Source organism: Mercenaria mercenaria, chromosome 12 (genome assembly GCF_021730395.1).
Source record: "Mercenaria mercenaria strain notata chromosome 12, MADL_Memer_1, whole genome shotgun sequence".
NCBI classification, from domain to species: Eukaryota; Metazoa; Mollusca; class Bivalvia; order Venerida; family Veneridae; genus Mercenaria; species Mercenaria mercenaria.
In genome coordinates, this window is record NC_069372.1 from 32,430,978 (window position 1) to 32,458,347 (window position 27,370).

General features: G+C 36.9%; 1 protein-coding gene across 12 annotated transcripts in view; it reads left to right on the top strand.

The window, feature by feature from the left end:
• LOC123534316 (kinesin-II 85 kDa subunit-like) overlaps window positions 1-27,370 on the top strand; it is a 174,644-nt gene that overhangs the window by 76,994 nt on the left and 70,280 nt on the right. For 11 of the 12 annotated variants that reach the window (XM_045316512.2, XM_045316508.2, XM_045316509.2 and 8 more), the window contains 5 exons: window positions 6,141-6,219; window positions 8,853-8,974; window positions 10,893-10,968; window positions 19,815-19,952; window positions 22,199-22,334. In XM_045316512.2, coding sequence (XP_045172447.2) covers window positions 6,141-6,219; window positions 8,853-8,974; window positions 10,893-10,968; window positions 19,815-19,952; window positions 22,199-22,334 — 551 coding nt within the window. The remainder of the gene's footprint in view (window positions 1-6,140; window positions 6,220-8,852; window positions 8,975-10,892; window positions 10,969-19,814; window positions 19,953-22,198; window positions 22,335-27,370) is intronic. The other variant, XM_045316505.2, reaches the window with a different exon arrangement.

The window sequence follows — 27,370 nt, forward strand, 5'->3', positions numbered from 1 at the left end:
AAACATCATAGGCAACATCAAGCAGAGCTTATAATATTACTTTAATTATTATATACCCGGTACTGATCATATACTAATCTTCAAACTAAACCAAATAAGCAGATTCCAAATATTTCATTTAAATTCTCGTGAATTGTCACAAATCCTGGTCTGAAGCATCCTTGCATCAAACTACTCTCTTAGTTTTGTTCAAATGACTCTCATTGGCTCATTCTAGTGGTGGTCAGAGCTAAAAATAGAAAGAAACTTTTAAATGATTTCATCTCATGAAATACTTGATGGATCATATCAAAGCTTTGCCAGTAGCATCCTTGCATTTACGAAATTTATTTTATCTGTGGGATGGCTTAGTCCCTTTGACCCTTTGACCTCTTGAACACAAAGACTGCACTTTACCATTGAGCTATGTTCACAAAACTTGGTCAGAAGCAAGGTCAAAAAGTGACAGTCTTCAGTTGTTGTGAGTGACTTACGGTAGCTTCATTTGGACCTCTTGTTATACTTAGTTTCAGCCTTGACAAGTTTGAAAGTGCACCCTTTACAGAAATATAAGGCTTAGCCCATCTCATTACTAGAATGGTTTTCATTAAATCAGATGGCCATTCTTGATTAAAATTCACCCAAGGGAAAAATAAAGTAATTCTTCAAACATATACAGAGGCTTCTATGTTCATATTTGAAATAGGTCTGTCTTAAAATGTTCTCCGAACATATAAAAGTTTTTGTCTATTTTTGATTCTTTAACTATTTTTAATTCTAAAGTTAAACTACTTTAGCAAAGTAATATATTGGACCTCAATATAGCAAGCTAAATTTCCTGAGAATACCAGTTTTAAATTGAGAAATAGATTTTAGTTTTGCGTGCTTTGTTGGCAAATCAAACATGGTTATGAGTTCGCAAAATTAAAATCTATTTCCATTGAATTACACCAGTAAGAGATACTAGTCTGGAATAAAATGCAGTTTTAAATACGAGAGAGTAAACCGGAATAGCCAAAAGTAGGTCATTTTGTGAAACATGTTCTAATCGACAAGACAATACATATTAAAATCCTTCTTTGTTTATATAAAAGAAAATCCGAAAAGTGTTAGAATATTCTTTAGAAGTATTATTCTCAGGAAACAACGTTTAAAGAATGGTAGAAAATTAAGGGATCTTGAAATAGCAGCAAACTACAGTCTACAATGGGAAGTACTCACTGGCTGTTCATATAATCACATTCAGGTCAAGCTGTTATTATTGGTGGATACTCCGGCTTGCATCATCCAGCATCAACATTTTTTACTAAAACATCTTCTCCTCTGAAACTACTGGTCAGAATTACACCAAACTTGGTCAGTAGCATCCTAGCATTAACCTCTATCAAGTTTTTACAAATAGTTCACCTTGGCCCAATTTAGGGGCTGCCACAGCTAAAAATAGAAAAAAACGTTAAAAAAAACTTATTCTCAAGAACCATTTGATGGATCTTCATCAGAGTTGGTATGTAGCATCATTGTAAGGTCCTCTCCCAAGTTTATTCAAATTCGGGCACTTGGTCCCCTTTTAGGGGCCACTAGAGCCAAAATTAGAAATACCTTTAAACAGCTTTTCCTCATGAACCACTTGATGGATCTTTATCAAAGTTGGTCTGAAGCAACACTATAAGGTCCTCTCACAAATTTGATCAAATGTGGGCACTTGGCCCCTCTCAGGGGCCCTAGAGCCAAATTAGATATAACATGTACCTTTTAATAATTATTATTATTATACCAGATTTATATAGCGCCCTTTTCACGATAAACACATTCAAAGGCGCTTTACATATAGCAAACGCAGCCACACAGGGCACAAAATTCATCCTCTACTAGTACAGACACAGAGCAATCTGACCAGAGGGACAGAGTGAGATAAAGCCCCCAGAACAGACAGAGAGAACGCTTTAAATACAGACGTGTCCGGCTAACTTAGCCTAGCTCTTGTCGAATAGACAGTCTAGTTCTTTAACATGCCCGGTGTATAGCACCGATACACGTGAAGCCATCTTTCCTGGGAAGAACCAGTACAGGCCTCTAGTTAGGTGGCAGACACTCAAGAGCATCTCAGAAATTTCCATTGCCTGGACCGGGATTCGAACCCTGGACCTCTGGATTGGCAGTCAAGCATGTTACCACTAGACCACCGGCCCACCTAATTAATGACCTCTTCTCATGAACCGCTGGAAGGATTTTCATCAAACTCTAGCACTCCCAACTTTATTCAAATAGGGGCACTTGAAGCATCAAAGTTGGTCTTTACCTTTTTCCCAATTTGATCAAATGTAGGCACTTTGCCCATTTTAGGGGACAATAGAGCCAAAATTAGAAATACATTTAAAGAACTTTCTCATAAACTGCTAGGAGGATCTTCATCAAACTTGGTTTATGGCATTATCATAAGGTTCTCTCCTAAGTTTGATCAAACATGGCACTTAGCCCCGTTTAGAGGCAACTAGAACTAAAATTAGAAATGCCTTTAAAAGAATACTTCTCATGAACTGCCTGATGGATCTTCATCAAACTTGGTCTATAGCATCATTATAAGGTCCTCTTCCAAATTTATACAAATGGGGGCAGTCTGTTTCTTTAAGGGGTCGCTATAACTTAAGATAAAAATATCTTCAAAAGACTGTTTGATGGGTCTTCATCAGACTTGATTTGTAGCATTTTTGTAAAGCCCTTTACCAAAAGTTTTCAGTTGGGGACACTTGGTCCCCTTTAGAGGCTGCTAGAGCTAAAACTAGAAAGACTTTTATTATATTTTGTATTTTGATACACTAAACTGTCAATATAAGTGATTGAATATCAGTCTGTGTTGATTTAGAAGATACCATAGTTATTTAATACAAACATGTTTATCATTAAATCATTACCTTAGCAGGTTGTATCTATAAGCCTTATGCTGTTAATATAAAAGTAAATGTGGGCTCTCTCAGAAGACCCTTCTATCTTGTCTGTTTACAGTGGTGTTAAATTAATGTTGAGATTATATTTACCAACTCTGTATAGCCACAAGATGAAAAAGTCTTAAAGTTTTATCTTGTTAGATGTCTATGATGTGGATTTTGCCAAGTACCCCCATTGAAATTGAAGTTGAACCTTTAAGCCAGGGAGCAAAGTTTGCAGACTTTTATCATTCTGCTGACTCCTTTGTATAAAGAATTCTGATTTTGAGATATTGAGAAAAGACAACCAACCCTTTCAAGTTCTTCGGGGTGTTTTTTTGTGCCCCCCCACCCCCATGAGTGGTGGGGGCATATAGATTTGGTCTTGTCCGTGCGTCCGTCCGTCTGTGCGTCCGTTCGTCCATCCGCCCGAAGTTCGTGACGCGCCTAGCTCGAAAGTATTTGATATAAATTGATGAAACCTTGCATGAGTCTTTATCATGATATGAACTTGCGCACCTCCTATTTTTCATCTGGCGCCGCCCCCTATTTTCAGAGTTATGGCCCCTGAAATAGTCAAAAATGCACATTTTTACCTTGTGACACGCCTAGCTCAAAAAGTATTTGATATAGATTCATGAAACCTTGCATGAGTCTTTATCATGATATGAACTTGCGCACCTCCTATTTTTCGTCTGGCTCCGCCCCCTATTTTCAGAGTTATCGCCCCTGAAATAATCAAAAATGCTTATTTTTACCTTGTGACACGCCTAGCTCAAAAAGTATTTGATATAGATTCATGAAACCTTGCATGAATCTTAATCATGATATGAACTTGCGCACCTCCTATTTTTCATCTGGCTCCGCCCCCTATTTTCAGAGTTATGGCCCCTGAAATAGTCAAAAATGCACATTTTCACCTTGTGACATGCCTAGATCAAAAAGTATTTGATATAGATTCATGAAACCTTGCAAGAGTCTTAATCATGATATGATCTTGTGCACCTCCCATTTTTCGTCCGGCTCCGCCCCCTATTTTCAGAGTTATGGCCCCTGAAATAGTCAAAAATGCACATTTTTACCTTGTGACACGCCTAGCTCAAGAAGTATTTGATATAGATTCATGAAACCTTGCAAGAGTTTTAATCATGATATGAACTTAAGCACCTCCTATTTTTCATCTGACTTCGCCCCCTATTTTCAGAGTTACTGCCCTTGAAATAGTCAAAAATGCACATTTTCACCTTGTGACATGCCTAGCTCAAAAAGTATTTGATATAAATTCATGAAACCTTGCATGAGTCTTAATCATGATATGAACTTGTGCACCTCCTATTTTTCATTTGGGTCCACCCCCTATTTTTAGAGTTATGGCCCCTGAAATAGTCAGAAATGTACATTTTCACCTTGTGACGCACCTAGCTCAAAAAGTATTTAGTATAAATGGTTGAAAACTTGCATAAATCTTAATCATGATATAAACTTGCACTTCTCTAATTTTTTGGCTGGCTCTACCCCCTATTTTTAAAGTTATGGCCCCTGAAATAGCAAAAAAAAATGAACTTTTTTCACCTAATTATGCACTTTTTTACCTAATTATTTGCCCAACTCAAAAAGTATTAGATGTAAATTCAGGAAACCTTGCTGGAGTCTTTATCGTGATGTGACTTTGCACACTTAGCATTCTTCTTGAGAATCTTAGCTTTTATTACAGAGTTATGGCCCTTGTAATAGCCAAAATAGTGGATTTTTTGTTTGTGATGCTCATAGCTCAAAAAGTATATGGCCTAGAATAATGAACCCTTTTCTCCTTTTCATAAAGTGTTTGTTGAGGCTATACCCTCAAACTGAGACTGCAAACATTTGAATTATTGCCCCTTATTTGTGACAAATGTACCAGTTGGGGGGCACACCCTGTGTCCTACAGACACATTCTAGTTAAGAATAAGCTGTGGAAGTGAAATAAAGCAAATTTTTGTTCCATTTTATGGCTTGTGAATTAGTTTCAAAATGAATGACAGATTCAGCTCTCTTTTTATAAAGCTTCAAAATTCAATACTCGGTATTTAGGAAACCAAAATGATATTAAAAAAATAAAATGATTAACCAGACATAAATTTTAGGAGCTTTAGAGAACCCTATTCTCAGTATACAAAAACTGAACTATCCATCCTTCTTGTGAATGGATTCAGAAAAATTCCTTTCAAAAATCAGCCAAAGAAAATGTAGCAAGTTAAAGGCATCAACATTTAAAGTGTCTCATTAAAGTCAGTGGAAGCCCTGACATTTAAAACATTTCAATTTCTATTTCATAGAAAAAATAAAAACAAAAACAAAAACGCCTATAAAATAGTTTCTTGACTGAAGAGATTTCAGTCAACACAAGCACTAAGATATCTGGAAAATGAACTAAAAAACTGACTAGTTGGTTCATTCCTGGACCCCCAGCACCTCGGTAGCCTAGAGGTAGAGCGTCCGCTTCGAGTGCGGAGGTCGTGGGTTTGATCCCCGGCCGTGTCATACCAAAAGACGTAAAGAATGGTACTAGCAGCTTCCTCGCTTGGCGCTCAGCATTAAGAGGATAGTGCTAGGACTGGTCAGTCAGGTGTCAGTATAATGTGACTGGGTGGGGTGTCATGCCACGTGTCTAAGGCGTGATATTCCAGTGAGGCAGCATTATAAAGTTGGGCATTGTGCTCACTGCTACAAGTAGACACCATGGTTTATATGACTGAAAAATTGTTGAAAAAGACGTTAAACCTGAACACATACACACGCACACACACACACACACACACACACACACACACACACACACACACACACACACACACACACACACACACACACACACACACACACACACACACACACACACACTCATTCTCGCATCCCCCCCTACCATTGTGTATGTATCTACATACGTGAATATCAATAAATGTGTGAGGTAAAGAAACAGTCTTGTTGGTTCTTTCCTCCCACGTATGTATGTATCTACATACCTGAATAATAGACAATGAAGTGGAAAGAAACTAACTAGTTTGTTCTGAGGTGCTACCTTCACTCACTTGCCTCACCCCTTTGACCCCGAGGCTTGTGATGCTAAATTGACCTAGCAAACTAGCCACTAACACAGATACTGCATTTATCATAAAACAATAAATTTCTAACCATCATTATAATATTATTTAATTCTATTTTTCATGATATTTAGTTGAATTACTGTATGTTTTTCAGAGTTCGTCCTCTCAACTCCAATGAGACAACGAGAAAAGACCAGTTCAGTTGTACTTTCCCAGGCTCTGGAAAAATTGAGGTAACTGCTTTACAGTCTTACAAATTCATTTCACACTCAGGTACATATATATTAATTTTAAGAATGAGTTCAATGGAAGTGTTGTAGAGGTGTCACATCTGATATTTACACTGGCGGTTGTTGGTTCAAACCCTAGCATTAGTGGAATATAACTAGGGTCTTTGCAGTAACTTATTTTGGCATGAAATCCAGGAAAGAGCAATTGTAAGTTTCAGGAATGTTCTCTTCAATAAATAATTGTAAACTCGTCCACACACAGCCTTTGAAGTTATTATACTTAAGTCTTCTCTTAAAGTAGTAATTAGCCATAACTTCATGGCCCTTATTGCCCTCTGCCTTTTTAGGTCACCTGAATCAAAAGTTAAACTATTCATACAGGTGGTCTGGTGTCCCTTATCCGTTGTCCACAATTTACATAAACATCTCTGAAAGTACTGGTCAGAATTACATCAGTCTGTAGCATCCTGGCAGGGTCCTGTCTCGTATTTATCCAACTGGTTCTGCTTGACCCCTTTCCTCACTGGGTCAAGTCCCATAACTCTGACATGTATTTTGGCCAAATTATGCCCCCTTTTGGACTTATAAAAATCTTGGTTAAATTTTTGCATGCAAGTTACTATCTCCAAAACTAATGCAGATATTGAATTTAAACTTCACATGTGTCTTAGGTGTTATAAAACTAGGTGATAGCAGCAAGTTCCATAACTTTGACATTTATTTTGGCCAAATCATGTCATCTTTTGAAGTTTTGCATGAAAGTTACTATCTCCAAAACTAATGCAGACACTGGATTGAAACTGGATTGTATATTCATTTTAACATTTAGGGTAATATTCCTACTTCTGAAACAACAATTCGAATAGTTGAGCATTGGCTGTGATACGGACAGCTCTTGTTATAAGATGGTCTCCCATATATTTTCAACTCCGTTATTGGCGTTAGAGATAAAAATAGAAATACTAAAGGTAACAACTTTTTCTCTTGAACTTTTTGATGGATTTTCGTCAAAGATGGTCTGTAGCATGATTATAGTTTCCACCCAAATTTGTTCAAATGGGGTTTGCCTCATTAAGTTGCTAGAATAGAAATATCTTTGAACGACTTCTTCTCATGAATTGCTCGAAGGATCTTCATCAGAACTTTGTAGTTTCTAGTTGGATTTCAAAACTTGATACGAAATAAATGCTCACCATATCAAGAGGATTTGTTGTCTGCAAGACCCAGTCCCATAACACAAAGGTCAAGGTTACAGAGATCAGATGTTTTTATATAATTTTCCTTGCCTGTATATATTTTAACCTTTGTTTACATTAACAGATATTCAAATAACATGACACAAGCATTCACCTTAAAAAAAGACAATTTCTTGTTTGGTTGTTTTTTTTAGCTCACCTGAGTCAAAGGCTCAAGGTGAGCTTTTGTGACCGCTCAGTGTCCGTCATGCATCATCAATCGTCCTTCATCCGTCAACAATTTCTAAAAAATCTTCTTCTTCATTACACCAGACTTCATAGGAATGATCATTGGGTGGCCCCCTTCCAAAATTGTTCAAAGAATTGAATTCCATACAGAACTCTGGTTGCCATGGCAAACTAAAGAACAAACTTTAAAAATCTTCTTGTCCAAAACCACATATTTGGTATGTAGCATCATCTAGTGGTCCTCTACGAAGATTGTTCAAATTATCCCCCTAGGGTCAAACATGGCCCCTCCCTTGGGGTCACATGGTTTACATAGACTTATATAGGGAAAACTTTGAAAATCTTCTTGTCCAAAACCACAAGGCTTAGAAACTTGATATTTGGCATGTGACATCATCTAATGGTCCTCTATTTAGCTTATTCAAATTATGCCCCTGGGGTGAAAAGAGGCCCCACCCTGGGGTTCCCAAGTTTTACATAGACTTACATATAGGGAAAAAATTAAAAAATCTTCTTGTCTGAAACCAAAAGACCTAAGCCTTTGATATTTGGTATGTAGCATTGCCTTGTGGTCCTCTACCAAGATTGATCAAATTATGCCCCTTGGATGAAAAGAGGCCCTGCCCCAGGGGTCCCAAGTTTTACATAGACTTATATAGGAAAAAACTTTAAAAATCTTCTTGTCTGAAAGTTCAAGGCCTAGGCCTTTGATATTTGGTATGTAGCATTGCCTTGTGGTCCTCTACCAAGATTGGTCAAGTTATGCCACTGGGATGAAAAGAGGCCCCCGCCCGGGGTCACTTGTTATATGAGTTATATAGGAAAAAATACTTCAAAAATTATCTGATCATATTTCCTAGACTGTTTAATTATAATTATCATTCTGATGACCCCAAGTAGGTGTCGTTTGACTGTGACCTTGACCTACTGACCTACTTTCTTGGCCTTGAAATTTGGATGACATATACAGTTTTGCACACCGATCTTAAAACTGACTTTCAGTGACCTTGTATGTGACCTACTGACCTACTTTCTTAATATTTTAACATCAGTTTGACATTTGAAACATGTAGCTCATATTACTCAGGTGAGCAATCCAGGGTCATCATGACCCTCTTATTTTACATACTTATCTCTTTTAGTTCTAAACAAGAAATATGAAATAACACTTTCTGTTCAGAGATCAATTGTATGTGATTTTTTGACTTGCAGGTGGATAATAATGGTGCTATACGGCAATTTGGTTACAATGTGGTGTTCGAACCAGACGCTATTCAGGCAGACCTGTTTGATCACTCAGGGGTCAAGAGACTTATTGATATGTCACTGAATGGGTAAGTAGTGAAGAGGTGTTTAATCTTGTATCTGGTGTTCTAATAAGAAACAATCACACTTTTTTTTTTTATAAAACATGGCAATATTGATGTCACATCACATACTATTTGGCACCATACCGGTGCTGGGAAACAATGCTACTATACTGATTTTGATCTACAGTTATATATAAAAGACACTTTAGAATCAGAGTTTTATTATACACATAATTGGCACACTCAAAATCAACTATCAGGTGCACTAAATTATTCATTAGATGTTTATGCACTCCTTAATTATTCCCTGGAACATGTAACTTCTGGCTGCATTTAAATACTATCAAAAGAAAGTGATGTTGATATCGCATCAACCCACTGTTTGTTTACTGGATCATACCTGAAAAATAGCACTGTTAACACACCAGAGGCTGTATTTGGTGTGCAACTGGGTTGTCCTAGTCAAAAACTATGTCATTAGGTTAAATCACAAAAAATGTGGGTTTTTGCTGTTGAGGCCAAATTTAGTAATTGGACTGTATTGAACTTCATTGGGATATTTATCTAAAAATAAAATCTAGGTTAAGTTTAAAACTGGGTCATCTGGGTCCAAATCTAGGTCACTGGGTCAAATCTAAGAAAAATCTTGTGAACAATTTAATATAAATGTTTTTCTTAAGTCTGATTTACATGAGTCTTTGTCAGAATATTTGTGTTTATAAAAGCTAGGTCAAGAAAGAGGGTTAAAACATAGGTCACTAGGTCAAATAATGTAAAAAAAAATCTAACTCCTGAGGCAGTTACCTGATCTAACTGAAAATTGGTCAAAATGAATTACTGTCTTTATGAAATTGATGTCAAGCTTGAAACTGTGTTGTCTTGTGTTATGATCCATGTCACAGGGTCATTGTTAACACTGTAGTTTATGAGCCTGTTTGAACAACTTCTTCTCATAAACCCCCTTGATGGATCATCATCAAACTTGGGTTGTAGCATCATTATGAGGTACATAAACAAGAGTACTAGATGAGAAAAATAAGCATATCAAGCAAATATCATTAAATTATACATACTGGAAACAGGACATATAATATGAGGTAACTTGATTTTTATCATTTTCTCAGATCAAAAATCTAACATCTTAATTATGTCTCCCCCCCCCCCAAACAGTGGTGTGGAAGACATATTGATTTACTCCTGTCTGTGTGTGAGTGTGTGTGGGGGGGTGTGTGTGTGTGTCTCTATCTGTCACAAAGCTTGTACGCACTCTAAGTCAAACATTTCTCATCCGATCTTCACCAAACTTGAACAAAATGTGTTTGACCATAAGACCTAAGCCAAGTTCGATAACTAGCCAAATCTGCCCAGGCACTTTTGAATTATGGCCCTTGAATTACTTATTGGATTGTATTGTCTAGACCATCTATTGGATCCAGTCGTCTAGACCATCTAGACAACCTAGACATTTTTGATAGGAACCATTCGTCTGAACAATCCAGACAAACAAGGCAGTTGTGGGAGACATGCTGTTTTCTCAAAAGCATCTCTATACTTTAATAACAATTTCAAACCAATAGTACCAGGTATGTGTAATAGAACCACTAATTGAAATTTTTTTACCATAACCTGAAAGGTAGTTCTGCATGTTTGATAAAATAGAAGTAGTGATAAAACATATAACACAAAATAATGACATGATTACATGTACAGAAAGGATAATCATCCTGCATATAAATGTTACCCCATGTGTACATTTACAAAAACAGCAACATCACTTTCTTTCTACAAATAAAAAACAACAAAAATGTTACAGGTGAGGAGTATGTTACAGGTGAGAAAAGTAGAAATGGAGCATGGTTTGAGCATTTTCTAGTACATCAGTTGTGCATGGAGGATTCACAACATAATACATGTCATGGATATGTTCTATTTTATGTTTCAGATATGCATGCACAGCTTTGGCGTTTGGACAGACTGGGTCTGGCAAAACACACACCATGACTGGGCCCCCGCAACAGGTTTGTGTCCTTAATACTTGAATTTTATTTAATTTACACTCGTATTCTTAAATATTACTGTTTTTTGTGCTTCCAAAAATTTGGGTTGGGGGACACTTCCATTTGCCTATGGACATACATCTATCCAGATGTCCATCGGTCCATACAAGTTTGTTGTAATATAGAGTCCTTAAATATAATAAATGGGATTATTATTCGACATGTGAAGTTATGCTCTTGGGGTTTTGTTTAGAGCTTTACTTACAAAGACCATAGTTATGGCCCTTGGCTTGGTCAGAAATATGCGCAAAGGGCCTAAAAGTTTGTGTTGCATGTTTTTCAAAATATTTGACCGAAAGTGTTGTTGTCCAGCAGCTTCCCTGCCCGAAGGTAATTTGGAAGTTTGCTTAGTCTTACAATATCAACAAGTAACACATGGCTGTACAATGACAGTAAGTGGGGGCACTAGTGATCTAGTTCCATAACCTTTTTAAAATCATCAGTGATATGTATAAGCTAATTTTAGCCGAAACATTTGATGGAGCTTTATCAAACTTTGTCTGTAGCATACTTAGGTAGATTTTGAGCTCAAGGTGAGCCATTGTAATCACCCAGTGTCATTGTTTGTTATCATCTTCAACCATTTGTCTCTTAAAACACTGTAGCAGTCACAATATTGTCTCAGTCTTCATAAAACCTGGTCTGAATATATCCCTCTATATATCTCAGACAAGTTGTTACTGGGTCAACTTGAGTCAAAATCAAGGTCAAATAATAGAAAAGCCTTGTTTAAACACTATATTTTCTACTGGAGCTTCATAAAATTTGTTGGAATGTTTGTCTATATGACATCTAAGGGAGTTTTGAAACTAGGTTAAGTAGTATAATCTAGGTTAAGTTTGAAACTGGGTAAACTGACTTCAAAAACTAGGTTATTAGCTTTACATACAAGAGGCCATATTCAATGGCTGATCTTCATGGAATCTTGTCAGACTCTTTGTTTCCATAAAATCTAGGTCAAGTTTGATACTCAGTCCTCAGAGGTCAAAATCAAGGTCACTAGGTCAAATCATAGAAAAAAAACATCCATAAGTCCAACTTTTGTCCAGAGAATCGCGCTATCAGTGTGTGCGTGTACAGCCATATGTCTAACTTTTGTGCAGAGAATCGCTCTATTAGCATGTGCGTGTACAGCCATAAGTTCAACTTTTGTCTAGAGAATCAGTGTGTGCGTGTACAGCCATAAGTATAACTTTTGTCCAGAGAATCACTCTATCAGTGTGTGCGTGTACAGCCATATGTCTAACTTCTGTGCAGAGAATCGCTCTATTAGCGTGTTTGTGTGTACATCCATAAGTCCAACTTTTGTGCAGAGAATCGCTCTATCAGTGTATGCGTTTACAGCCATAAGTCCAACTTTTGACTAGAGAATCGGTGTGTGCATGTACAGCCATAAGTCTAACTTTTGTCCAGAGAATCGCTCTATCAGTGTGTTCGTGTACAGCCATAAGGTCAACTTTTGTCCAGAGAATAAGTGTGTGCATGTACAGCCATAAGTCTAACTTTTGTCCAGAGAATCGCTCTATCAATGTGTGCGTGTACAGCCATATGTCTAACTTTTGTGCAGAGAATCGCTCTATTAGCGTGTTTGTGTGTACATCCATAAGTCCAACTTTTGTTCAGAGAATTGCTCTATCAGTGTGTGCGTGTACAGCCATATGTCTAACTTTTGTGCAGAGAATCGCTCTATTAGCGTGTGCGTGTACGTCCATAAGTCCAACTTTTGTCCAGAGAATCGCTCTATCAGTGTGTGCGTTTACAGCCATAAGTCCAACTTTTGTCCAGAGAATCGCTCTATCAGTGTGTACTTGTACAGCCATAAGTCCAACTTTTGTGCAGAGAATTGCTCTATCAGTGTGTGCGTGTACAGGCATAAGTCCAACTTTTGTCCAGAGAATAAGTGTATGCGTGTACAGCCAGAAGTCCAACTTTTGTCCAGAGAATCGCTCTGTCAGTGTGTGCGTGCACAGCCATAAGTCCAACTTTTGTCCAGAGAATTACTCTATCAGTGTGTGTGTGTACAGCCATAAGTCCAACTTTTGTCCAGAGAATCAGTATGTGCAGAGAATCGCTCTATTAGCTTGTGCGTGTACCTCCATAAGTCCAACTTTTGTCCAGAGAATCGCTCTATCAGTGTGTGCGTGTACAGCCATATGTCTAACTTTTGTCCAGAGAATTACTCTATCAGTGTGTGCGTGTACAGCCATAAGTCCAACTTTTGTCCAGAGAATCAGTGTGTGCGTGTACAGCCATAAGTCCAACTTTGTCCAGAGAATCAGTATGTGCAGAGAATCACTCTATTAGCTTGTGCGTGTACATCCATAAGTCCAACTTTTGTCCAGAGAATCGCTCTATTAGCGTGTGCGTGTACATCTATAAGTCCAACTTTTGTCCAGAGAATCGCTCTATCAGTGTGTGCTCGCTCAGCCATAAATCCAACTTTTGTCCAGAGAATCGCTCGATCAGTGTGTGCTCGCTCAGCCATAAATCCAACTTTTGTCCAGAGAATCGCTCTATCAGTGTGTGCGTGTACAGCCATAAGTCCAACTTTTGTCCAGAGAATCAGTGTGTGTGTGTACAGCCATAAGTCCAACTTTTGTCCAGAGAATCAGTGTGTGCATGCACAGCCATAAGTCCAACTTTTGTCCAGAGAATCGCTCTATCAGTGTGGTACACAAAACTTTTCTTACTATATTATAGGTAAACATTGGCCCTGGGGCTATTATAACTGCCAGGGCCATTATCTCTCAAAGACAGGTCTCTCCCATTTATTGCACACCAAATAAACAATTTATTGTGAGGACTATGTGGAACCACTGGTTGATAAGAATTTTGTAATTGGACTATACAAAAGTACAGCCACTTGTTATTTACATGTATTTGATTTGTCTTTGAAGTAACTTTGGAAGTTCCTCACATGTGTACAATCATCTCCTAATATGTGTATGATTCACTGTTAAAAAATTAATGAAGTCCTGTTTTTGAACACATTTTACTTCAGTGGAAAGATGACCATGTCCAACATTGCTATTTTTACTTCTAATACTTGCTTTGTTTTAATTTCAATGGAAACCCATATTATACTCTCCTCCCATATTGGAAAGTTGATGCTTAGATAAAATATTGGTAAGTTTTCTGTTGTAATCCCGATGTTATACTGCATGTTTGTGAAGCTTTTTGCAATTTTGATACTTAGATAAACTATCATATACCCCCAACCCAACATAATAAGTTCCCTCTCCCAAAAAAGTCACCACCACAAAAAAGTTAGTATATTATCTAAATACTTTGGGAAATAAAACCTGTTTAGTATCATTCTAGTAAAATTTGTTAAGACTTACTGAAAGTCATTGTATTGAAACTTGGTTTTTACTCAGATAACCGAAATTTAACTTAAAAATGATACATATGGTGCATAATGATACATGGTGCAGGTGTTTTTGCTAAATGTGTTGCCTTGGCCTAACATGACATACACAAGCACTAGGCAATTGAAAAAGCATTTTGTTTCATTGTTTTTTAATTATTTTATATTTACAATATATGCTCAAGCCTATATAGAGGCAACAACTTCAGTCTTAACTTGATACAGCAAGACTAGTAATTTGAGTTAGTTAGTGTGTTGAACTGGACTTAAACACTGAAAATACAAACATAAATATTTAAGAATGAACTTTTGAACTTGAACTGTTTTACTAGATAGCCAGAATTTCAAGATGAGCAAGTTTGAGATACCAATTTTGAACTGTATTTTATTATAAAAGGATATATGAAAATTGTGCCCTGCCCTACTACTTGGGGTGATTGGTAGTTTATCAAGCACTTTGACAGTCTATTGTGCATCTTCTATCTAAAGGCTGTAAAAGGACTGGGTTGTTGTATAAACTGTTCCGTTTCACTAAATAAAAATGTTACTTTATTAAAAAACCAAGATTCTGGCTCAGTCATTAACCTTTACCCTGCTAAATTCCTAAAATGGACTGGTCCTAGATTCAATTTAGGCAGTACCATTTATCATTTGAAGGGGTGTTTGCTGAAAATTTACTGACTGAACAGCGAAAGTGCAGACCATGATCAGACTGCACGGATATGGTCTGCACTGGTCGCAAAGGCAGAGACATTCGCCACCAGCGGGCTAAAGGTTAAGTAGTTGTGACGTCTGCATAATTATGAAGATAATGCGTGCACATTATCAAAAGAAAAAATTACTGTTTTGAATATATAGTTATTTCATTATTTTAAATGACCTAAACTACTGTGTAATGTGCCAATTACTTGAAATCGGAAACAATGCCTGCCATTATAACAAGATTTATAATGAATATATACACACACGATGAATTGCAGAAAGCTTGTTTTTATCAATCAGAGTTATATTGCATGATAGTTAAAATATTACCAAACTTGATAACTCCAAATTGTCTATCACCATTATTGTTTAGCATGTTATGATCACTACTCTGGCCTAGCCGGATGAGCCGTATGCATGTATGACCAGGCTTCTTAGCTCACTTTGTTTCAGGTGAGCTATTAGTATAGGTGGATGGTCCAGCATTCGTCTTTCATCCTCCATCATTCTGTGTCAGTATTGTTACTTAACCTTTACCCTGCTAAATTTCTAAAATGGAATGGTCTGTCGTACAATTTTGGCAGTACCAATTTTTATTTGAGAGGGTGTTCACTGAAAATTTACTGACCAAACAGCGAACAGTGTAGACCATTATAAAGCCTGCATAGACGTGCAGGTTGATCTTTGTCTGCACTTGCCACAAAGGCAATATCACTTGCTGCCAGCATGCTAAACCTCAGAATGGAACTTCATCAAATTTGGTCTATAACATTGGTGCTAATAATAGAAATGCCTTTAAGTGAGTTCTTCTCATGAGCTGTATGATTATCTTCATCAAACTTTGTCTGTTACATGATTGTAAAGTTCTACACCAAAAAAATTCAAATGGCCCAGATTTAAGGCCCACTAGAGTTAAAAGTTGAAGTCCTTGAAGGCTTCTGATGTACCACTAGATGGGTCTTCATATAACTTGGTCTGTAGCATCATTGTGCCCCCTAAATTTTTTAGGGGGGGACACTTAGAGTTGCCCTTGCCTGATTGTTTGTCCCTCTATCTGTAGGTCAGTCATCAAACCTCAAAGGATTGTTTGTGATCATGAGAAGTTTTGCACCTGAAGTTTTCTTTTGGATCTAACACTGCCAAACCAGAGTTATGGCCCTTGACTTAGTCAAAAATATGCATAAAAAAGGCTTACATTTGTGTTGCATGTATCTCAAAAAGTATTTGACCTAGTATTATGAAACATTACTAGAATATCATTCAGCATGTGCAGTTATACACCTGGTGTTTTGTTAGAGATATTACTCAGCCAGACCAGAGTTTTGACCCTTGACTTAGTTTAAAATATGTATAAAAGGGCATAAAAGTTTGTTGCACAAATCTAAAAATGTATTTGACCTAGGGTTATGAAACATCATAGAAATATTATTCTGCATGTGAAGTTATGCACCTGGCATTTTGTTCAAGTCAGACCAGAGTTAGCCCTTGATTTTCAAAAATATGCATAAAGGGCATACAAGTTTGTGTCACATTTGTTGCAAAGTGTTTGACCTAAAGTCATAAAACATTAAGAGATTGTTATATAGCATATGAAGTTGTGCTCCTAATGTTCTGTTTGGAATTTTATACAACTAGACCAGGGTTATGATCCTTGATATAGTGAAAAATACACATTAAATGCATAGTGAAAAATACACATTAACTGCTGTAAAGTTTGTGTTGCATATATCTTAAAAAATATTTCACCTCGAGTCATAAAACCATGTGGGGATATTATCCAGCATGTGAATTGTTCACCTGAAATTGTTTTTTTTTTATTTCACTTTGCAAGACTGCAAGACCAAAGTTATGACCCTTGACTTAGTTTGTGTTCCATGTATATCAAAATATACTTGACCTAGAGTCATAAAATATTAGTGAATTAATATATAGCATGTAAAATTGTGCACCTGGTGTCCTCTTTGGGACCCACTCACATAGGCCAGAGTTATGGTCCTTCTGTTAGTGAAAAATACACATTACGTGCTTAAAAGTTTGTATTGCATATGTCTTAAAAAATATTTCACCAAGAGTCATGAAACGATGTACAGTGACAGGTGTGTGGGGAGGGGGAACCTGTGTCCTGTGGGCACACATCCCATTTTAATGGTTCATTTAGGCTGCTTTAGGGACCACCACAGTTAAAAAAAGAAAAAAAACAAAAAACAACATCTTGTCATGGACAACTTCTTATCATGAAGTTTATTCTAACGGATATGCATTATTCGGCTGTCAATGGGAAATATAGAACAAACCTTAAGATAACTTAATGAACTGCTTAAAAGATTTTCATTTCCCCCTGTGTCCTGTGGGCACACATCCCATTTTAATGGTTCATTTCGGCTGCTTTAGGGACCACCACAGCTAAAAAAGAAAAAAAACAAAAACAACTTCTTGTCATGGACAACTTCTTATCATGAAGTTTATTCTAACGGATATGCATTATTCGGCTGTCAATGGGAAATATAGAACAAACCTTAAGATAACTTAATGAACTGCTTAAAAGATTTTCATAAAACTAAGTGAGAAGCAAGGTCAAAGATGAGCATGTTAGACCCAATTGGACCGCTTGCTTAGCTTTACTCTACTTCCCCTCCCCTTCCCATCACCAACCTTCGACACATACGTAATCAGGACATTTGCCCCCCCCCTCCCCACCACTGCCATATTGAAAAAGTGGACTGCTGGACATTTCCCCCCAGTACCTAAAAAATTCTTTGAATTCTGCTTCCACAGCATCAGGCATATATTACATTGTCCCTCTTTACAGAGCTGTTGTTATGTTCTTGTAGTTGGGTCATCTTTTGTGTCCAGTGACAGCTGTTGTTTTTATGGTAACACACATTTTATTATGAAAAGCACTCTACTATGGCATCAATTTGATAAGGATAACATCGGAATAAGTAGTTATAAAAATTACTTTCAAAATATTGATAACTAATTGTGCATACCATAAAGTAATGTTTTATATGTATTATTGTGTCTTTTTTCATGAATTATGAAATGGGTATAAATCAGTCATTTTTATGACACCTCAAAATTGCCTTGTTGGTATGTCTGCCCATTTGTCTGAAGTTTTGTTGTGCATATCTCAAAAAGTATTTCAGCAAGAGTCATTAATCCTTTTACAATTGCTATTCGCCATAGTCTAAATATTTCAATTGAAGGTATATTACACAATATTATCAGATGAAGAGAAGAATTATTTCATGATAAAGTGTCTAAATTTTTCTAAAGCAGATATTTTAATAACAATTCTTTATATGATTTAATCTGATCCTAAATTTAAGAAGTATTATACATTATTCTAAGCCCATTTTTGAATACCGCAGTAATAAGCCTGTAATTGCATATCTTAATGGGTTATTGCACTTTCTTACAGTCTTGGCTTTTATGCAGAAAACATTTTAAAAACAACTGATTTTGTTTCTTATAGAAATATCTAGAGATTGCTTGATTAAAGAAAAACATAATCCTACAAAAGGCTGAAGACCTTTTCAAACTTAAAGAGAGCTTTTTCACTTTCAGTATAATTACTGCAGTATATTATATTCTCAATTTACAAGTTGTTTATTATTAGAGTGAGTCACAAAGAAACAAATGACAGAAACTTGGCATTGGTATTGTAGCTAATTACTGCCTATATATATACTGGTACTACTGATACAAACTTTCAAACTGTTACAAGGAGGGACCCATTTCATATTTTCTTATGTAGACTTGTTTTACCTTTGTAATAACCTACGAAAAATAGAGGGATATAGCTTTGACATTGTCAGCCATATTTTAGTAGCAGTTAGACATATTGAGTTCATAGTTGAATATTGTGTTTCAACTAAGTATACAATCAAGAGCTGCAACCCAGAAATTTTTTTATTGACCAGTTATTGCATTTGAATTAATCAAATACTGCAGTTTTTGTCTTTTTACTGTCATTTCTTGGCATTACTATAAATAATAAACACACTTGTCACTGCAAAATGTGTCCTCTGTTATATCAGAAAGTAAACAAATGACGCCATTTTGAACTGCAACTTACATTTTTTTCGCCTAAAACAGCAACTCATAAAACACGTCCACCCCTCTACTTGAGCTTACCAAGCTTATACAAACAACTGGCTTTAGGTTGAATTTGGGGTTACTGTTACTAAAAATAGAAAAATGGTTTTAGTTTTGGTACAGCTTTTGTCAGCAAATTTGGCATGTAGGTACCTTTTATTAAAGACAGAGGTTGGGAATATGTTTATGGGTCATTTTAGTCAAGATCACTGTAAATGGTTTCCAATCAACAACTTGATTAATCTGTATACTTTGAAAGTTCAACATGGTGGGCTAAAGCGTTGGTCTATTGTACCTTTTATAATGTTCAAGGAACAGATCGCAGTTCAAATCCTGGTCTGAGCCTTACTTTACCATAAAGTCCAACTAATGACGTATGTCAGGAATGACATATTGCAATGACACATCTATGTTTTTGTATCTGTACTTCTGAATAGCTTGATTGGATACAGTCAAACTTGTATAAGAGAACATGACCCTTTTTTAACAGAACATGTTACCGTGATGCAAAGTGTGAAAGCCTGGTATTTGTAGAGCTTCCATGGCTTTTGTTTTTTACTTTACTTTATGAGATATGTTTTTTACTTTACTTTATGAGATATGTTTTTTACTTTACTTTATGAGATATGTTTGTTTACAGTTTCAGGAGGGGAAGCAAGTGGACCCGGAGAATTATGGTATCATACAACGCTCACTAAAATACCTCTTCCAGCAGCTCCAGCAACAGCAAGGAAATAAAATAGTCCGAGCCTCATATCTAGAAATATATAATGAACAAGTAAGTCAAAAATAATCAGGCAGGGTTCAAAACTAACACTAGTTTGCTTGTCCGAGACTTGAAAATGAAAACGTCGTAGTTAAAACCTTTATCTCAGATATTTGCCGCCAAACTTAGAATTTCGGAAGCCAGCATGGATGTCGTGGTTTAAGTTGTGTTTTTTGATTGCTTTGACCAAAGTCAAAGATCTTTGTTTCTAAAAAGGAAATGAATAAGTAGATCAAACCTGATTAACTATTAGCTTTTATAGAGGCCAATGTTTTAGTTGCATTTATATAGCTAGGGTCAGATTTACTGTAACTGAATATCAAAAATGGTTTTTGATCTGTAAATACTTAAGGATGAGAAAACTTGGTATTATTATAAATAGGTAGCTTTCATGTAGACCAAAATTCAGCTGCATTGTTACTAGAAATAGAAAAAAAAAATTTTTTTGATTAGATTAAGAATGCTTTGAAAAATAATTGCTGACAATCTAAATGTTATGGAAACGCGTGAGAATTAGCTGCTTTTACAAATTTTTAATCCCCCGCCATGAGTGGTGGGGGATTATACGAATAGTCCTTCCGGCCATCCTTCCATCTGTCTGTCGGTAACATTTTCGTGTCCGCTCTGTATCTCCTAAACCCCTTGAAGGCTTTTCAAGAAACTTGGGTCAAATGATCACCTCATCAAGACGATGTGCAGAACCCATGAGTCAGCCATGTTGCCTCAAGGTCAAGGTCACAACTCAAGGTCAAAGGTTTGAGCCTTCCATTTCTTGTCCGCTCTGTATCTCCTAAATCCCTTGAAGGATTTTCAAGAAACTTGGGTCAAATGATCACCTCATCAAGACGATGTGCAGAACCCATGAGTCAGCCATGTTGGCTCAAGGTCAAGGTCACAACTCAAGGTCAAAGGTTTGAGCCTTCCATTTCGTTTCCGCTCTGCATCTTCTAAACCCCTTAGAGGATAATCATGAACCTTGGGTCAAATAATCACCTCATCAAGAGGATGTGCAGAACTTACAAGTCAACCATGTTGGCTCAAGGTGAAGGTCACAACTCGAGGCCAAAGGTTTGAGCCTTCAATTTTTTGTCCGTTCTATATCTCCTAAACCCATTGTAGGATAATTATGAAACTTTGGTCAAATGATCACCTCATCAAGAGGATGTGCAGAACTTATGAGTCAGCCATGTTAGGTCAAGGTCACAACTCGAGGTCAAAGATTTGAGCTTTCAGTTTTGTGTCCGCTCTATATCTCCTAATCCCATTGAAGGATAATCATGAAACTTGGGTCAAATGATCACATCATCAAGAAGATGTGCAGAACTTATGAGTCAGCCGTGTCAGCTTAAGGTCAAGGTCAGGATCAAGGTCAGAGATTTGAGCCTTCCATTTTGTGTCCGCTCTGTATCTCCTAAACCCCTTAAAGGATTTTCATGAAACTTGGGTCAAATGATCACCTCATCAAGATGATGTTCAAAACTCATGAGTCAGCCATGTTGGCTCAAGGTCAAGGTCACAACTCAGGGTAAAATGTTTGAGTCTTCCATTTTATGACCGCTCTGTATCTCCTAAACCCCTTGAAGGATTTTCATGAAACTTGGGTCAATTAATCACATCATCAAGATGATGTGCAGAACTCATGAGCCAGCCTTGTTGGGTCAAGGTCACAACTCATGGTCAAAGGTTGGAGCCTTCCATTTTATGTCTGCTCTGTATCTCCTTAACCCCTTGAAGGATTTTAATATGACTTGGTTGTGATATTCCATTTATCAAGACAATGTGCAGAATTCAAAATTAACCCCTGCCAGCTTAAGGTCAAGGTCACAACTCTATTGTTTAATGGTTCCACCCAATACCATAAATCCTTTCACTATTGATAACAATGGCAAGGGATATAGCTGTCTTTCAGACTGCCTTGTTATATTGAAAATCAAAAAGCATTTGTTATGCTTTACTCTAGCTAAACTGCCTGAAGTATAAATATCTATATTCATCGCGGGCTAAACACAAACTCCTCTATACTGTTAACAACAAAGTTTTTATTGCTGCGGTGGCCCAGGTTGGATTCCTGACGCGGACATCTTTTTTTTCTTGATTTGGCATTTTTAAGCTAGTTTAGAAACATAAACTCAATAAATATTCTAGTATTCATAATATGACGAAACTTCAATTTTAAAGAAAGATCATCCAAAATCTGGAGGTCAGTGCCTTTAAGCGTAAAATTATAAATGCTGATATGATATATTTCGATATTTCAGGTTATAGATTTATTAAACCCAAATATGCGACGGTACTTGCAAGTACGATGGTCAAAAAACAAAGGTTTCTATGTGGAGAATTTGTTTGTTGTTGAATGTGAGACTGAAGATGATCTTACTGCTGTTCTTGAAGAAGGTAAGACATTAGAATAAGTGGTGTTCTTGAAGAAGGTAAGACATTAGAATAAGTGGTGTTCTTGAAGAAGGTAAGACATTAGAATAAGTGGTGTTCTTGAAAAAGGTAAGACATTAGAATAAGTGCTGGTCAGGCTTCGCTCAGGGCACAACAAGCTTAATGCTCACATGTACAAGAAATACAGACTGGCACCATCACCAGCCTGTCCATGTGGTGAGGAAGATCAGTCTACGGAGCCTATACTCCAGAGATGTAAAAGGCATGACCTCAATCAACCATAATCTGTACGGAGGCATTGAGGACCTACGGCAAACCACAAATTTCATCAAGGCTACTGGTCTGACAGTGTAGTTGCGTATGAAGAAGAAGAAGAATTAGAATAAGTGGTTTTTTTGAAGAAGGTAAGAAATTAGAATAAGTGGTGTTCTTGAAGAAGGTAAAGCATTCGAATAAGGAGTGTTCTTGAAGAAGGTAAGACATTAGAATAAGTGCTGGTCAGGCTTCGCTCAGGGCACAACAAGCTTAATGCTCACATGTACAAGAAATACAGTCTGGCACCATCACCAGCCTGGTGGTGAGGAAGATCAGACTACGGAGCGTATACTCCAGAGATGTAAAAGGCGTGACCTCAATCAACCATAATCTGTACGGAGGCATTGAGGATCTACGGCAAACCACAAATTTCATCAAGGCTACTGGTCTGACAGTGTAGTTGCATATGGAGAAGAAGAAGAATTAGAATAAGTGGTTCTTTTGAAGAAGGTAAGAAATTAGAATAAGTGGTGTTCTTGAAGAAGGTAAAGCATTAGAATATGTGGTGTTCTTGAAGAAGGTAAGACTTTAGAATAAATGGTGTGTGTTCTTTAGGAAAGGTAAGAATTTAGAATAAGTGGTGTTCTTGAAAAAGGTAAGACATTAGAATAAGTGGTGTTCTTGAAGAATGACATTAGAATGTGGTGTTCTTGAAGAAGGTAAGACATTAGAATAAGTGGTGTTCTTGAAGAATGACATTAGAATGTGGTGTTCTTGAAGAAGGTAAGACTTTAGAATAAGTGAGGTTCTTGAAGAATGACATAAGAATAAGTGGTGTTCTTGAAGAAGGTAAGACTTTAGAATAAGTGGTGATCTTGAAGAAGTAAGGCATTAGAATAAGTGGTGTTCTTGAAGATGATAAGACATTAGAACATGATTGTGGTGTTCTTAAAGAAGGTCAGACATTAGAATAAGTGGTGTTTTTGAAGAAGGTTAGACATTAGAATAACTGGTGTTCTTGAAGATAGTAAGGCATTAGATTAAGTGGTGTTCTTGAATAAAGTAAGACATTAGAACATGTGGTGTTCTTGAGAAAGGTAAGACATTACAACATGTTGTGTTCTGGAAGAAGGTAAGACATTAGAACAAGTGGTGTTATTGAAGAAGGTAAGATGTTAACATAAGTGCTGTTCTTGAAGAAGGTAAGACTTTAGAATAAGTGGTGTTTTGAAGAAGGTAAAACTTTAGAATAAGTGCTGTTCTTGAAGAAGGTAAGATGTTAGAATAAGTGCTGTTCTTGAAGAAGGTAAGACTTTAGAATAAGTACTGTTCTTGAAAAAGGTAAGGCATTAGAATAATAAGTGGTGTTTTTGAAGAAAGTAAGACATTAAAACATGTGGTGTTCTGGAAGAAGGTAAGACATTACAACATGTGGTGTTCTTGGAGAAGGTTAGGCATTAGAACATATGGTGTTCTTGAAGAAGGTAAGACATTAGAACAAGTGGTGTTCTTGAAGAAGGTTAGACATTCGAACAAGTGGTGTTCTTGAAGAAGGTGAGACATTAGAACAAATGGTGTTCTTGAAGAAGGTAAGACATTAGAACATATGGTGTTCTTGAAGAAGGTGAGACATCAGAACAAATGGAGTTCTTGAAGAAGGTAAGACATTAGAACATGTGGTGTTCTTGAAAAAGGTAAGACATTACAACATGTGGTGTTCTTGAAGAAGGTAAGACATTAGAACAAGTGGTGTTCTTGAAGAAGGTGAGACATTAGAACAAATGGAGTTCTTGAAGAAGGTGAGGCATTAGAACAAATGGAGTTCTTGAAGAAGGTAAGACATTAGAACATGTGGTGTTCTTGACATTAGAAGAAGGTAAGACATTAGAACATGTGGTGTTCTTGAAGAAGGTGAGACATTAGAACAAATGGAGTTCTTGAAGAAGGTAAGACATTAGAACATATGGTGTTCTTGAAGAAGGTGAGACATTAGAACAAATGGAGTTCTTGAAGAAGGTGAGACATTAGAACATGTGGTGTTCTTGAAGAAGGTGAGACATTAGAACATGTGGTGTTCTTGAAGAAGGTAAGACATTAGAACAAGTGGTGTTCTTGAAGAAGGTGAGACATTAGAACAAATGGTGTTCTTGAAGAAGGTAAGACATTAGAACTTATGGTGTTCTTGAAGAAGGTTAGACATTGGAACAGGTGGTATTTTTGAAGATGGTAAGGTTTTGGGTTCAGTAGGCCAAAAGTCAAGATCACTGTTATATTGACACTGAGAATGATTTCCACTGCCTTCAAACTTCATAGGATGGTTGCCTTTGGTCAGTAGATGCCAGCTAATGTTATGACTGTCAGTAGGTCAAAGGTCAGTGTCACAGTGACTTTGACACTGAATACAGTTTCAGCTCTCTAAAGACTGCTTTGGCTTATAGTCCACAAACTTCGTAGGATGATTGACTGTGTTCAGGAGGTGATCATTATGTTGAGGATCAGAAGGTTAAAGGTTAAGGTCAAAGTGATCTTGGGACTGAAAATGGGACAGGCCATCATAGTGGTCATACATGTTTTACAAGCAGTTGTTTTTTCAAATCTGATATGCATATGTAACAATAGTAGATGTAACAGGTGGCACTTAAAGTAAGTTTGACTGAATCAGCTGTTGAAAAGCTATGATTTGTCATTTTAGAATAATGATGCTGTTGTTGTAGTGATGTATGGACTTGTAAATTTTTACCAGTAACCAACACTACTGATCTGTTACATCAGCCTTGATTAACAGCAAAACTCACTTAGCAAGCAAGATAGAACAGAATAGCATTACATTTTTTTGGCATAGCATGCAGCTGACAAAAAATCTTGATTGTAACTTGAATATAAAACCAGGATTACATTATATATAGCTATTCCTTGTCAGAAAATGTGTTAAAGTATACGCAGGAATAACTAGAAATGGAATTGATCAGTTTGGCAGTTGGCTAGTGTCCTTGTATATTAATTGGACTTTGTGAAATACATTAATTATTATTATACAAGATGAAATAGATATAACTTTGATTGCAAAACAAACATTTTTATGCCCCCCTTAGAAGAAGGAGGGGGTATATTATTATTCTGATGTGGGTCAGTCTGTTGGTCTGATTGTCAGTCGGTCTGTTCGTAGACCAATCGGTTTCTGGATGAATACTCAAGAACACTAATGGGCCTAGGATCATGAAAGTAGATTGGAGGTTGGTCACGATCAGCAGATGACCCCTATTGATTTTGAGATCAATAGGTCAAAAATTCAAGGTCACAGTGACCTGGAACAGTTAAATGGTTTCCGGACGATAACTTAACGCTTGGGCCTAGGATCACGAAACTTAATAGAGAGGTTTATCATGACAAGCAGATGACCCCTATTGATTTTGAGATCAGTAGGTCAAGCTCAAGGTCACAGTGACCCAGAACAGTTAAACAGTTTCCGGATGATAACTTGAGAATGGTTGGGCCTAGGATCATGAAATGTAATAGGGAGGTTGATGAAGGGGGTATATTGTTTTCCTGATGACGGTCAGTTGGTCTGGCTGTTGGTTGGTCAGTCCATAGACCAATCGGTTTCAGGATAATAATTCAAGAACACTTGGGCCTAGGATTATGAAAGTTTATTGGGAGGTTGGTCATGACCAGCAGATCAGTATGTCGAAGGTCAAGGTCATAATGACCCGAAACAGTTAAACAGTTTCCAGATGATAACTTGAGAAGGCTTTGGCCTAGTTCCTTGTGCAGTTACTGAATGCATAGTGCTTTATTATAAACATGTGTGATAGCTGTTTGATATCAGCAAGATTTTTTATGCCCCCGAAGGGAGGCATATAGTTTTTGAACCATCTGTCAGTCTGTCGGTCTGTGTCGGTCTGTCTGCAATTTTCGTGTCCGGTCCATATCTTTGTCATCGATGGATGGATTTTCAAATAACTTGGCATGAATGTGTACCACAATAAGACGACGTGTCGCGCGCAAGACCCAGGTCCGTAGCTCAAAGGTCAAGGTCACATTTAGACGTTAAAGGTCATTTTTCATGATAGTGCATTCGTGTCCGGTCCATATCTTTGTCATTCATGGATGGATTTTCAAATAACTTGGCATGAATGTGTACCATGGTAAGACGACGGGTCGCGCGCAAGACCCAGGTCCGTAGCTCAAAGGTCAAGGTCACACTTAGACGTTAAAGGTCATATTTCATGATAGTGCATTGATGGGCGTGTCCGGTCCATATCTTTGTCATTCATGCATGGATTTTAAAATTACTGGGCATGAATGTGTACCACAGTAAGACGACATGTCACGCGCAAGACCCAGGTCCGTAGGTCAAAGATCCTAAACTCTAACATCGACCATAACTATTCATTCAAAGTGCCATCAGGGGCATGTGTCATCCTATGGAGACAGCTCTTGTTTTTTTTTAAAAAACTGCAATGGTAATGTTTGATTTAAACTTGTGGCAAAGAAGAGAAATAGGTGATAAATGGTTTCACTTGACTTTGTTTATATTGTCGTTGTTTATAGTTAACATTTATTGAATTAGATAGCAATTTATACATGGTTTGTCAACAAACAGCTTGGATTGATTTTGATTTAGGGAAAATGTATTTTAAGTTGTATATCTTATTTACATGTTGCAGTACTTGATATGTGTCATAAAATAGACATACCCCGTCTGACATTGCTAAAATTCATTATAATGGCATATTTAATTAAACAACATATTTCCTGATAACTTACATGGTGCTTTTATCAAA